Source organism: Mus pahari, chromosome 14, assembly GCF_900095145.1.
Source record: "Mus pahari chromosome 14, PAHARI_EIJ_v1.1, whole genome shotgun sequence".
NCBI lineage: Eukaryota > Metazoa > Chordata > Mammalia > Rodentia > Muridae > Mus > Mus pahari.
The window spans coordinates 52,814,243-52,829,146 of record NC_034603.1 but is presented as its reverse complement, the minus strand read 5'-3'; the positions used below and the strand labels follow the sequence as shown (position 1 = coordinate 52,829,146).

The window sequence follows — 14,904 nt, the reverse complement described above, 5'->3', positions numbered from 1 at the left end:
AACTCATGGTGGCTCACAACCATCTGTAATGGGATCTGATGCCCCCTTCTGGTGTGTCTGAAGACAGTTATAATCTACTTATAGTCGAGCAGTGGTGGCACATGCCTTTAATCTCAGCACTTGGGAGGCAGAGGCAGGTGGATTTCTGAGTTCGAGGCCAGCCTGGTCTACAGAGTGAGTTCCAGAACAGTCACAGAGAAACCCTGTACTACACTGAGAAACCCTGTCTCAAAAAAAAACAAAAAAAAAAACAAAAAAAAAAACCAAGAAGACAAGTTTTGACAAATGTGCCTAAAGACAGCCTCACAATTAAGAAACTAATATTTGTTGTATTTTTTGGTATGACAGCAAAGAAAAATATCTGTTCTTTTGTAGATAAGAGACTGACTATGGAAGCTGACCTGAGAATGCAGCTGCTTCCCTGAGCCAGATGCTAGAAAAAGCTCAAAATATAACATCATTACTTTCTGATTTTTTTTGAAAAGCAGTTACTTTTTCATAAATATTTTTCATAGAATATCTGTGTACAAAATAGCTATTTTAATTTTCAAAGAGTTTAGTAAATAAATGCTTAAAATTTCCTTATCTCTAATCTTTAGTAAATATTAATAGCTATAATATAATATGATCACATGTTTTGGAGTTCTTTCTGATTTCAAGAAGTAAACATGTCCAAGAGCAGTGTATCTGAGAGCCACTGTATGAGGACAGAGCTGGGGTCCTACCCTCATGATCTAAGAGTACATTAATCAGACTCCTACTGGAGCTCAGAGGAATTTTCTGAAAAGCCTCACCAGGAACTTGGCCGTCTGGTTCGTCTTGGTGTACTTATAGAGCCGACGAAGCTGCTTCGCTTCCAGCTCTGAGAAGAGGGAGACAAACCGCCAGAGCATTCTGCAGAGAGACCCGAGAGCAGTGTGAGAGGGGCTGGCTAGGACCTGCTCTCCCTAGGCACTGTCCTGTGTCCAGGATCTACCTGTCAGAAATAGGCTACAAGGTTTCAGGTTGAGGTGATAGGGATGGAAACCAGAACAGAAATGCCATGATGTGCTGGTATCCAACACCTGCACACAGCAGCTCTTCATCTAAAGGCGAAAGGGCTCTTAGGAGAAGCTTAAAAATGTGTGTGTGTGTGTGTGTGTGTGTGTGTGTGTGTGTGTGTCTGTCTGTCTGTCTGTCTGTCTGTCTGTCTATGTGTATGTTTGCCACAGTGCATGTGTGGAGGTCAGAGGACAACCAATAGGAGTGAATCTCCTTCTACCATGTGAGTCTAAGGGATAGAACTCAGATCATCTGGCTTAGTAACAAATTCCTTCCCCACTGAGGCACTTGGAGGTTCTTGGGAACAGCATTTGTCTACAGTGTGTACGGCTAAGGTACAATCAGTGCTATCCTGATGGCTAGAGGGACCTATTCTTTAAACATCAGCTATCTCCCAGGATCTTAACCCTCTTCATGCTGGAGAATCTTGACAATAGCATAATCTTGAATGGAGGTGGGATAAGGCAAGGAAGTTGCCTACTTTTTCCAGTGCTTGATCTCCCAGGCTCGGCAGTAGTGCTGCAGAAAGGTGTTAATATGGTCCCCTAGGGCCTCAAGGCTCTGCTTCATGTACTTTATCCTTTTCTTCTGGGGAAGGTCCTTGGGCAGGTTCAACTTTCGAAGGAACTTCTTCAGAGGCCTTAGGTACTCTTTACACTGAGAAGGTCACAGGCAAGGTGAGGGGCTGAGGGGTGTGGAGGAAAGGCAGGTGGACAGACCCCAGTGCCTGACAAGTTGGCCTGACTACAGTTCTTAATGGACCACAAAGGGCTGTGTGCTCACAAGGCTCCAGTGGATCTCCCACCCCATTTCCATCCTGACTGTGACAGATCAGGTGGTGGGATATAAGGGTCAGAAGCCTCCTGATTCCTCCCAGGCTAGGGGGACAAGGTTTCAGGCTGGCTCCTTACAATTTTGAAGGTATCCTGGCTCAGGCCCTTGGCATGACGGACCAGAGCATCTCCGGCAGGTACGGTGCTGGAGCTCCTCTCTAAGCAGGGAACACTCCCCACCTGGAAGGAGGTGGCACAGTCAGAGAGGGGCTTGGGCCTGAGGACCAGTGCTGGGCAGATATTGGCAAATGACAACCAAGGCCTTCTTTATTTTCCCTGTGATCTCTCTCTCTCAAAACATTTCGAGCTGGGCAGTGGTGGCGCATGCCTTTAATCCCAGCACTCGGGAGGCAAAGGCAGGCANATTTCTGAGTTCGACGCCAGCCTGGTCTACAAAGTGAGTTCCAGGACAGCCAGAGCTATACAGAGAAACCCTGTCTCGAAAAACAAACAAACAAACAAACAAACAAACAAAAAAACCCCAAAAAACCAAAACCAAAAACAAAAAACATTGCCAGGTCAGTGAGCCTGGTCAAAAAAACCCATCTTTGAAAATCTCTGCTTGGAAAACCTAAAATATTTTACCTATTTCTTTCATAATAATTCTTGGCTATACTGAGAAATGTTGTAAAGCTCCTGATAAACATTTACTAATTTTCTTTTCCCACAAAGTCTGTGAAGTTAGCTATCATTTCCTCTGGTTATAATTGAGAACTCCCAGGCACAGAAAGAATTCTGTGACTCCTCAGGGGGATGGGCAGCAACCATGTCTCCTTTCATTTGGACATACTGAAGTGCCAGGCAGGCCGATGTCTATGCATCTCTAAATGTTAGCATCATGGCATGCATCTGAAGGGCACCCAGTAAAGGGTGGTGGTGATAACAGGGGGCACTTGTGACACAAAGTGAAGCAAAGGGAACTGAAAACTAGTGGTGTCAAAGTGTGAAATATTACTGACTTAGCACAGGATTATTAGACTGGTGTTACTGGGTTTGAAATTTACACTTTCTTTTCTTTTTTCGTTTTTGTTTGCTTGTGTTTTGGGATTTTGTTTGTTGTTTAGGATTTTTTTGTTTGCTTGCTTTTTTTCCTCCCCCAAACAATGAAACAACTTTCTCTGTGTAGCCCTGGCCGTCCCAGAACTCACTCTGTAGACCAGGCTGGCCTTGAATTCACAGAGATCCATCTGCCTCTGCCTCCTAAGTACTGGGGTTAAATTTACTTGCACCCCACATTTTCAATTACTTGCCGTTCGTGTTCAGGAGAGGAAAAGCCACATTCAGACCACTCTGAAGGGAAGCTAGGTAAAGAAAGTACAGGACAGGATCCTCCCAACTGTAGAGAGTGGGGACTTTGGCTAACTCCATAAACACAGCCACATAACTGAACACAGACTATAGCATATATGTAGGCTCACATGGACATGGGTAACCCTTTATAACTAATGATCAAATGGGACTTCTCATCTTCTCGGCAGAAACACATCTTTAATAAACATGTTTACTACTCATCCCTGCTTTGTAGTTCTGGGGAATCAAACCCAGGTCTAGGGCAGCCAAGCTCTCTACTCCTGAGCTATACCCTAGCCCAACTGTCTGAAGGAATTATGTTCCCTTGTTCTTTGGGGCTCTTGCCAACTCACATACACCACCATTTTCTCTTCTTGTCTCCTCCCTTGAATTTCATGTTCATGGCTTTCCAAAACCAGCCCTTCCCTGGTTCCCTCACATCCCAGCCTCACTTCACCTTCTCTAGTGGCTTGTCTCCTTCACCCCCTTGCCAATCTGAGGCTTCCATCTCAACAACTGGGCTGGCAGGCTCCAGGATAGCAGTCTCAGGTTCCCCACAGACTTCTAACTTACTGCTTCTGTGACCTGAGTGCCCCAGGTAGTGGGCAGGTTGGCTCCAGAACTCGGAGCAAAACCATGGCAACTGCCAACACAGAGCTCAGGCCCCTTTTCCCTGTTTACTCATGCCTCAGGGTAGCTGCCAACTATCTCCTTCAGCCGGGATCTGGATTAGGTAAATTAGTGAGCCAGGTGTGCTGCCCCCACCCCAGTTTTTTTTTTTGGGGGGGGGGTGTCAGTGCTCACAACTGACTAGGATCCGATGGCACACCTCTGGCCAGAAGCTATTGATTTTAAACCCCGGTAAAGTTTCTGAAGTAGTTTTCCTGGATGGATACCACTCCACAGTTATTCCGGAGGCTTATTGAGAGAGTGTGTGTTGGGAGTGCGGGGGCGGGGAGGGGAGAGTTGTAATAGTCTTTTCTAGAACAAAGAAAGAGAGAATGGAATATAATAAATCTCTACTGAAATACACTGCTAGCGCCCCGTAGCAGCCATCTAGTTAATAAATGATTGTGCGGAGGGATGTTTGGGTTGCTTTAAGGGTATTTACAAAAGTCCCAGCCGGCATGTATTTCATTAATCTCACCAAAACCTTCCTGGGAGTAGGTGTCAGGTAGTGACCCTGTTTCATAATGAGCCTGGGTAGGCGAGGACCTACCACTTGCCTTAAGTCAGTGGCCACTGAAACAGGAGTAAGGCTTTTGGTTGGATTCGGAGCGCTCTGGCTTCTCCAGCATGCCAACGGGAGGCCGAGGCGGCAGAGTAAACACTAGCTGCAGTGTCTTGAGCCACAGGCATGGTTCCGGCTGGTGGGCGCTCAGACGCTTGGTCAGGACAAGCTTTGTCCCTAGGAGGGCACCAGCGCCCCCTCGTGTCTTTCATCAGCTAGGGTAGCGAGTTGCCCGGTGTAAAAGACCGTTGCAGCTGCAGTTTATCCATTTAAGCCATGTTTCCACTGGAACGCTGCGTTCCATCTCCCGAGCCTCTTGGATGTCGCTCAGTTTGATCATGTTCTCCCTTTTCTTTGGTGGCCTCTGTCCATCTAGACTCACATGGCAGCTCTTACCAGCTCCAAGTCTGGAGAGGCCGGGAGGCCCTGGGGTTTTGGGTGAGTTCCTTTTCTGTCCAGAAACAAACTATTCTCCGTACTATTATGTTTAGCAAATTGTGGGGAAGAGATGGGGACAATCAAAGCCCCTACTTCTCTGCCTTCACTTTGGAAGGCCTGCTCTCTGAGGATTATTTCACATCTAAGGACAATTATGTTGGTAAGAGGAAGGCAAAAGAAAGCCTCCTAGACACTCTATGGAGAATAGTCTGGAGGTAAACTATGTGTTTGAAAATGTAGAACATGCATTACCTCTGTCCATTCTAGGGATAGCCTTAAGGAGAAAAAGATTTGACAATAGTGGCATTCTGGAAATGTCACTAGGATAAATAAAATGTTTTGTCACATATCTGTCCCCTGTGTCCAAGTGCTATTCTATGCCTAAAGCTCCTGAGCTGAGAGCAGCAGCACAGGCGGCACGGTTCCATTTTTGAATATGCACTAAAAAAGATGTTGGAGTGTATGCTCCAAAAGCCCCAAGAGGATGGTCCTCATTCTGCTTCCTTCTGTACTGCTAGGCTCACCAGGGCAGGGATCTTGTGAGATCTTGTGCTCCAGAAGGCAGAAGACCTAGGACTATTATAAGTTCAAGGCCAGTCTGGACTACACAGTACAATTCTGTCTCAAAAACCAAAATTTAAAAATGTATTATGAAGAGACAGTGGAGAGACTGGAGTGGGGGGACAGACTGGGAGGGGGATGGGAGAGAGGGGGAAGAGGGGGAAGACGGGGAAGACGGGGAAGACGGGGATGGACAGTTAATATTAAGACCACTGAAGGGCCAAATGAAAGCCTGCTACCATTAAAGTAGTATACACACATGAAAGGAACCCAAATGAAATCACTAAGAAGTGGGGGAGACAGTACTCTAACTAGACATCTTTTAAAAAGTTATGCATGAGAACTAAGTAGCATTATTAAAGGATTTAAAACTTAACACAGGATTCAGGAAGTCGCTCAGTTGGCAGAATACTTTCTTATCATGCAGAATGTCCTGGGTTTCATGCTCAGCACTACAGAAACCAGATGCACATGCCTGTAATCTCAGCACTCTGGAGGAGGGAGGAGGAGGACTGTTACAAGTTCAAGTCCAGCCTGGCCTATTGTTTGTACAGACTCAGTTCTAGTCACCCAGGCTATACTGATATTCTGTCTCAACAAACAAACAAGCAAACAAACAAAACCCCAAGCCCCCAAATTGTCACATACATCATCCAAAAGTGACATGAGATATGAAATAACACTGAAAGAAAACATTAAAAAAGATTTGAATAAACACATACATGTGTATATTACTTGTATATACACACACCTACATTTGAAAAGAAACAGACATTTTAAAAACATAAGGCTTAGCCATTCTGGTCTCTTCATTCACTGTCTTCTCCACCCCCTTTCACTCCAAAAGCCTCTAGTAAGTCCCACGCTCTGGATGGCTGCCCTATTTACATAGTGGCTTACTATCAAGCCTGGGGAGTAGCCTGAACACACAATTGATAACAGCCAGAGAAGTGGCTCAAATACAACAGTAATTAAAACCAAACACAAATCCATTGTTTTTGGGAAATATTCTTCAAAATTCAATTGGTCAGAATAAAATTACTCTGTAGGGCAAGTTAACTCATCTAACAATGTTATTCATTGCAACATATATTTCTAAAAGCTATAAATCATGAGATGGTGAGATGGCTCAGTGGATAAGGGCTTTGCCTCCAAGTCTGACAGCCTGAGTTTGATCACTAGGACCGACATGTGCAAGGAAAGAATCAACTCTCAAAATTGTCTTTTGGCCAGATGGTGGTGGCACATGCCTTTAGTCCCAGTACTTGGGAGACAGAGATAGAAAGATCTCTGAGTTTGAGCCCAGCCAGGTCTACAAATCAAGTTCCAGGACAGCCAGGGCTGCACAGAGAAACTGTCTCAAAAAACAAAACAAAAATTGTCCTCTGATTTACACACACACCTCCCCATAAAATGTTTTTTTAAAAGCTACTCACCGGGCTGGTGAGATGGCTCAGTGGGTAAGAGCACCTGACTGCTCTTCCAAAGGTCCAGAGTTCAAATCCCGGCAACCACATGGTGGCTCACAACCATCCTTAACGAGATCTGACTCCCTCTTCTGGAGTGTCTGAAGACAGCTACAGTGTACTTACATATAATAAATAAATCTTTTTTTTTAAAAAAAAAAAAGCTACTCACCAAGTTTATTAGATATCTATGAGGTGGGTGTGGGAGTTGAGGCCTGTTAGTTAGGTTGGCATTTTTTACTACATGGACTGGCCTTATAGTAATTATATGTTACTAGCTACCATAGGTCCACAAAACAGAGCTTCCAATTTTTCATTTTATATTATATGAATTAAACATTGAAAGCAGTTCTTAGTATCTCCTTGAACTTTGCACCACAGATCTGAAGATCTGTTTCTCTCCTCATCTAAATGGCACAGAAACTTTATATTCCCGAAAAGAACTCTTCTCCGTCTCTTTCCTTAATGAGAAACTCAAGGGTATCTTTAGAATTGCTAAAGAAGGTGTTTTGATTATAAGGCAAATTATTCAATTGTGTAACTAAAGTTTTATCAAAACCCCTAGAAAAGGAAGGCATTCAATTCTTCTCACGGTAGTAGTACTGTATCTGAAAACAGTGTGGACCGTTCCTAGACGAGGCCAAAGCACCCTTACTCCAAGGTCACCAGGGTCTGAATCATTACTTAAGATAGGGCTTGAGGGAATCAAGAAAGCTCTGAAACTGTGTGTGAGAACTCATTAAAGACTTAGGAAGCAGCGCCAACAGCTATCATCTAGGGGTGTGCACTTTCCAACAGCGGTTTGGAGGTCTTTAAGTCTAAGTCATGGAAGCCCTCAAACAGAGGCACTGAAGAGTGCCCCATTCAGGGCTAGTGTTGAGAGGAGAGGTGCAGGAAAAGACTGAAAGACTGGCAGTCTAGCTAACCATAGTTCAGGCTCAAATCAAGTATCTGGGGATTAAAGTAAGTCCAGAGCTTTCGTGACCACATACAGTGAAGTTCAAATGTCATAGGCTTTCTTGAGCTGTGCACAGGGGATTAGCTTTGTCTGGGCCAATCTAAGACATCTGGGCCTGTCAAAACTGGCTGTAAGACTAGGGCCTTACCTCCCTGGCTCACAGGATATAGATCCCTCCAAACACACAGGGCATGAACAACTCTTTATCCCCGATACTGCTGCTCTCCAAACAGTCCTCAAAGCACATTTTGTATTTATTTCCCCCGCTTTTAGCTGAACTTCTTGCTGTAGTTTTCCATTTAATGAAGTTTTACTTAATTTTACTTTTTTTGTCATAATGTTTTAATTTGGGCTTCTTGCTCTAAAAATATCTTGTTGGGGTATCAAAATAACGTGGCAGAATGACAACCGCAGAATTTCAGAGCATGTTTCTAAATAGTCTAATAAAATGCAAATGTATAGGATGCTGTCAAACTGCTGGACCTAAAGATTTCTAATCTTTTACAGGAAGATTTTCTTTCTTGAGATGAGATTTAGGGACATGAGTCAGAATAAATGCAGTGAGCCAACACCTGAGTTGGGAATTTTTTAGAGAGAAAAAAAATTCATCTACCATCTTGTAACCATTTCTCCCAGGCACTCACTTTTGCCTCCTCTCTACCAGGATACTGGATTTTGTCTACTTCCTATCCAAGCCCAGATTGGTGGTTCTAGAAGCAGTGCTAATATCAGAGTTTTCTAGACTGTGAAAAAGAAGTCACCCTGTAAAGCACTGGGAGTAGAATCCTAGTTAAATCAGCAATCCAGGATCCTAGTTTCTAGCCCAGAGCTCAACAAATATTTGTTGAATTGAATGAATGATTGAATGGATAGATATTCCTGGTATTAATGAAGAAAACATTGTTAACTGCTGGTACCAGGACTCCTTGTAGGAAAGGAAATAGCTTCAAAAGCTGCTAAGGCAGAAGATACCTGAGCTTATTGCCAAAGAGTCAGCTGAACTAATCTGAAGTAGGAAATGAGAAACTGGGCTGGGTTTTTTTGTTTGTTTGTTTGTTTGATCTGGAAAGTTTTCAAAAGAGACGATTCCAAAGAAAATTTCCAAAAAAGCTAGATGGGCTCTGTAGAGATAAAAGATTTCAAATCAGAATGAGAAACTGTGATGAGAAACTGTGAGGAACCTGAGAGCAGGTTGGGTAAAACATTAATGGGGACTAGGTAGCTGAACATATTATTAATGTGGATTGTATGTGTTTTCTGTGTGATATAAGATACACCATTCATACACAAATATTCAATTAACTCCCAGTCTAGTGGAAAGCCTTGGATATATGTTTGGTTTGGAATGGGATAAGTTAACTTCCATCTAAGAGATAAAAGTGGTAATGGCAGTGGTGGGTGAGGGGTGTAGACAGGGTGAGCTCTAAAGAGGAGGCCTGCAGGGTACAGATGGTATAAAGGGGTAAATGAAAAAATAGGAGGGGGCTTTAACTAGGGAATGAGTGTAATACAAAAGAAGAGGAAGGAAGAAGCAATAAATAATACTATGGATGTTTGGAAAAGCCATATAGGAACACGTTATTTAATAAATTTAAGTGATTGATTATATATTATGTATATAACATACATATATGATTATATATATATATATATATGTATACATACATACATATATATGACTATCAATAGTCAGACCCAGCATAAGTTCTATGAAGAATAACAACAAAGAGTCCAGCAAGATACCCTCAATGGTGCTTTATCTTTAAGATAAACAACAGTTGTCTACCTAGACTTAAGGCCCACTCAATAGGAGGAAATTCATGTCTGGTATTATTAGCCTAGCCAACCATCCATAGCTGGAGATGCCATTACTGCCATTTTTCTATCAGTCCATCTTCATATCCACGATTAGTGTGACCACTCGCCTTTCACCAACGAAGCTTCTTTTTATGCAGCAGATAGAGATTATTACAGAACTTTACAACAGGTCAAAATACAGAGAATAAGCAACCAGTGGAGGTGTCCAGCTCCAAATGTTACAGTGCAACTACTACATTTAAGGCTCAGAGGGCAGAAAAACCTTAAGAGCCAAAGGACCAGATTGTAAGATTTCAAGAGCCAGAGGACCAGGACTCCTGCTGCTAGAGTCTCCTACTCATGACAGGGAAACTGCACCCATGAAATCTTAACAATATGGTTGTCTAAACAAGACCTGCACAATGACGTTCCAGTGTTGATGAGGAAAATTGACACGGCCCCATGCCTAGATGAAATTATGAAATCAATGGCTGCTGATCAGTCTTCTCTAAGGATGAATCCCCTGATAGGTTATCCAATACAAGTGGTCATCCCTAAACATGTCCATATGAGCAACACTAAATGGACTCAGTAGGCGTCTATCTCCATGTCTGTCTGTCTGTCTGTCCGTCTGTCCATCCATCCATCCATCTATAAAGAAGAGTAGGTTATAAATTTGAGAGAAGTAGATGTAGATGCAAGAGAAGTCACATTGAAAGGGAGGGGTAGAAATAATATATAGTAGTAATAAAAGAAATACTAAAAAATTAAAATTTAAAAGGCAATAAAAGGACAATGATAAAAAATGGTGATACAGGGTAAAACAAAGCAGGCGTCAAAAAAGCTAAGGCAGAAGAGGAAGCAATTAGAAGACACTGTTATAATGAGATAAGTTTCTAAGAATTTAGACACCCTGAGATGCACTTTAAACTTCCATGGTCTACGGGTTGGTTACCCAACTCAATTTCTCTACAATTTTTAGGAGCTGGGGAACCCAGGAACTAAAAGGTTACATTTCCTTGAAAATTTCAGAGCTATATAATGTTCCATTGCTTAACCAGTGTGTATTAATACACTCTGGCTCATTCTTTGGTTCAGTGAGAGGATTCTTTGTCTTTCTGAACTCTGGGTATGAATTAAGTGTCCTGAGTAAATTCATAAGCCCAAGGTCATCATAGTGTCAAATCAGCATTCTCTCCTTTGAAATGGCTTTTGATGGCCACCAAAATCTGATGCTGGGTATCACTCAGAAGTAGAGGCAAGCAGTTAGCTGTGAGTTTCAGGTCAGGCTGGTCTACATAGTGAGTTCCAGGACAGCTAAAGCTACATAATGAGTGTCTGTATCAAAAAACCAAACCAAATCAATCGAACAAACACCCAACAACAGCAAAAGTCAGAGCTATATAACACCTGTGGCACAGCTCATTCATTGGTGGAGCATCTATCTAGCATATACAAGACCCAAGTGTAAGCCTGACAATGGTGGGGCACGCCTTTAATCCCAGCACTTGGGAGGCAGAGTCAGGCAGATCTCTGGGAGTTTGAGGCCAGGCTGGTCTACAGAGTGAGTTCCAGGACAACAGGGGCTACACAGAGAAACCCTGTTTTTTAAAAAAACAAAACTAAAACCAAAGGAACAGCAACAACAAAACTATCCAAAGAACTGAGTAGGAAAAGGGAAGTACAGTAATTTTGAATGGAGAAATGGAAAATACTACAGCAACCAAGTGACAGAGGACAACCACATCTTTTGGACACTCTGTACTCACATAATGTCAAAAACAGATGAGGACACTTCTGCCTTAGTTGTCTAAAAGAAATACACACACAAACACACACACACCTGTGCATGCATAACTAGAAGGGAACTAGGAAAGGAAGGGAGATAAGTACAGTGGGAGCAAGATGTGATCAAAGCATATTATATGCATGTAAGAAAATGAATATAACATCACACAAATACATTTTTATGTATAATATGCATAATTAAAAATTTTTATTAATTTGGAATTGGGTTCAGCTCAGTGGTGGAGGAGCTTGAATAGTATGTTCTATCCTCAGCATCACGGATATTCAAAATAAATAAAACTTGAGTTGTATGGCCTTTGGTCAGACTCAGAGAGGACATATACCATATGATCTGAACTTTTCTACTTTAAGGGGCAGTAATCATACTGGTTTGTTTGTGCTACGTGCCAGAGTAGGTTTGAAGAAATCTCAATTGACTAAGAAACAAGACCCTTTCCTCCTAGATTCTCAGACTACAAGAAGATTTGGGGCTTAGGGTAAAGCCCGGTTGTAGAGTTCTTGCTCATCCATTTAAGTGTCCTAAGCTTAATTTTAAGTGTGATAGAGACAGAGAGAGGGACAGAAAGAGGTAGGAAGGGGTGTCTCATCCCTGTGCCAAGGAAGATGCTCTTATTTAAGGGGTTAAACCTGGTCTCCTTGCTGCACTCTGGAGGAATTACCCACAGATGTTTGATTTGTGTATCAACTTCATATTGAGATGGCTCCCAAGGCTGTAACTCTGTTCAGAGTAGTTGAACAAAAAGACAATGATGCACCAGAAAGAGGCAAACAGACTCCATCTGGGGGAGTTTAGAGTTGGTGGAAAGTATCATAATTATATACTTATCTGTTATGATACAAGTGAGTGACACAGTGAGAAATGTGAAGTCCTTGTGCCTCATGTTGGATGGATTCAAAGGTCTGGGAGAAGCACAGCACATGGAGGTTAAGAGGTGTTAGCCAAGGCTGTTTTTCTACAATAGAATGCAGAGCAGCCAGATATGATGGGATGGAATGGGGAGAACATGATCACTTCTCTGGTGGAAGGAATGACATCATTAAATTACAGAGATGGTGTGGTGGGGAAGAATTGTGTGGAGGAAGTGGAGTCTCTGTATTTTCACTAGAGTGGAGAAACCCCATAAGAAAATAAGAATGTCAAGGAAGGAGGTCTCAAGCCGAGTCTTAATTTCATCCCTAGGTAGAGAACTGACTCCCGTGGGTTAGAGCAGAAAGATGGGTTATGGAAGAGAGGTGAGAAGGCTAAAGAAGAAAGAACGGAACACACACAAGGGCTTGACAGAGTTATGTGTTTGGGGACAAGTGTTTCTTTAACCATTTGATTCAAGGAAAGTTTTTTTTTGCTGCTTTTGAAAGGAAACCAAACTTCGTTTATAAGCTTAGTCTGTGACCCTTCTATACCATGGAGAATTCATTCATCAAATATATATTGACTAAATACACACCCCCAGGGATATAGAAGTGAGTGGCAAGCTGTTATTTGAAACAGTTACTCCAGGAGGAAGGAGGGAGGCTCCTAAGACTCAGGAAACTAAGAAAACCTATCAGGCTCAGAGAGCTCAAGAACCTTATAGGACAGGGGTAGTTATAGGAGTTTCAAGACCAGTCTCAAAGGCCATATAGGCATCATAGTGATTACTAGAAGAGAGGAGACTCTGGGTGGAGTTGCCTACAAGTTGAGCAGGGAACTTCAGGATGGTAGATGTGCAGGTTATTATCTATGCTGGGTGATATTTTTTGGTGGCAGCACTGCCTTTGAGTCACACATGCTAAAATGACCACTTGTTGATGTTTGTGTAAGTAACCTTAGTAGGTTTGTTGGATCATCAAGGTAAACTTTGATGGAACTGTTTCTTTGTCTGACATTGCTATCTTTCCTGGAGTTAAAAAAGATTTTCAGATCTCCCCAGAAAGTGTCAAAAACCTGGCACCTGACAGAATGACAGAAGACGGGTTGTTGGGGAGCATGGCCCCTATGATGGAGATAAGGCATGGAACTGAGGCTGATCTATCTTGGGTAGAGTATCAACGGGGGGAACTTCAGCACTGTTACCTTTCCTCACGTGGTATAGGATGGTGTATGTCTTTGTTGTAGTGGCATTTGCACAGTCTTTGGGACATGTAGTGAAGGCTGAGCCATCTGAAAATGGAGCATTCATGAAGTGTCCATTTTTCTCTACAAACATGGTGAATGGAATCTGCCATGGGAGTATGAAGATGCCTCATGATGGCTGATGGAACAGTGGATATATTGCAATCCCTGAAAGCATCGAGGATAAGATGGGACAGGATCATTAGCAGGCTGTGGCAGCAGTTGCATGGCCTTGCTGTGGATGATAAGGCATGGAACTAAGACCCAGCTGTCAGTCCAGAAAGCACTTTTCCTGTACTAGGGAGGAATCACAAAGATAAAAGAACAGATGCTAATGTCTGCATTAACCTCTGATTTGGCAGGAAAAATGGGAAAGGGGGAGGATGAAAGGGAGGTGTTGGCTTGATATTTCTCATAGCTTGGCAGAAGTATGGGAAAGAAACTACAAATTAGATCTACAAAGTCCTTCCTGAGTATGGCATCCCCATATTCCCATTTCCCTGAGATCCAAGACTTAGAACCCATGGGAAGAATCAGAGGAAGAAGCACTAAGCAGAAATGATAGGAAATATCCCTCAGGGCTCCCTTTAATAGAGGCGGGGAAAAGCATGACTTAGCATACTTTGGGGGCTGCAATAATGACCCAGTACAGGAAACTGTTGTAATCATGGAATGCTCTACATCTGAGAAACTGGAGAACAAGGGATCAAAGAGCCCTCACTACCTGGTCCGTGGTGCTGTGGGACACAGGGTGAAAGACTGAGTGTCTCCTTGAGACAATGATTACATAATCTGAGGTAGTGTGAGGATAATCAGTACCCGATGAGCTGGCTCAAATGAGTAGTTATGCATACTGGGTTATCAGCAGCTGAAATCTTTGTGGATGTAAGTGTGTCAGGCAGTCAAAAGACAGGCATGAACAACAGGACTGGACATACGAGTGGAAATGTTGGTGCCTACATCATCAAAATTGGTAGGATTATGTTCACAGAATAATTAAGAAAACTTGGTTCAGTGTGAACTCTGGGACTGGTGTAGGACTGCAGTGACTTTTCTGAGTCCCAAGGTAGGACATGATCTTTATGAGGTATGGCTCTAGGAGATCTCAGTGACTTTGAGAGGCAAATCAAAAGGATTCATAAGGTGCTAAACATTCAAGAGGTTATAAGGATGGTGGAAAAGGCTGAACAGACAAAAAGATATCTGGTTCATTCAAAGGCAAATGTAGTGAGATTAGTGTTGAGTTAGAGTTTCTAGAGAAAAATCTGACGGAAAGCCAAAGGTTGTGCTTCTGGGTCTGTGAAATACTTTAGAGCCTGGACAAGAGATCACCAGAGGACTGAAAGGAGTAAAGGATAGAGGTATACAGGGAAGGATAGAGGTATACA

General features: G+C 42.7%; 1 protein-coding gene across 1 annotated transcript in view; it reads right to left on the bottom strand.

The window, feature by feature from the left end:
- C14H17orf64 (chromosome 14 C17orf64 homolog) overlaps nt 1-3,745 on the bottom strand; it is a 10,663-nt gene extending 6,918 nt beyond the window's left edge. The window contains exons 1-4 of the mRNA XM_021214058.1: nt 3,622-3,745; nt 1,953-2,054; nt 1,523-1,698; nt 795-894 (exon numbers count right to left, since the gene is read on the bottom strand). Coding sequence (XP_021069717.1) covers nt 795-894; nt 1,523-1,698; nt 1,953-2,054; nt 3,622-3,672 — 429 coding nt within the window. The 5' untranslated portion in view covers nt 3,673-3,745. The remainder of the gene's footprint in view (nt 1-794; nt 895-1,522; nt 1,699-1,952; nt 2,055-3,621) is intronic.
- Between the last annotated feature and the right edge of the window lie 11,159 nt (nt 3,746-14,904).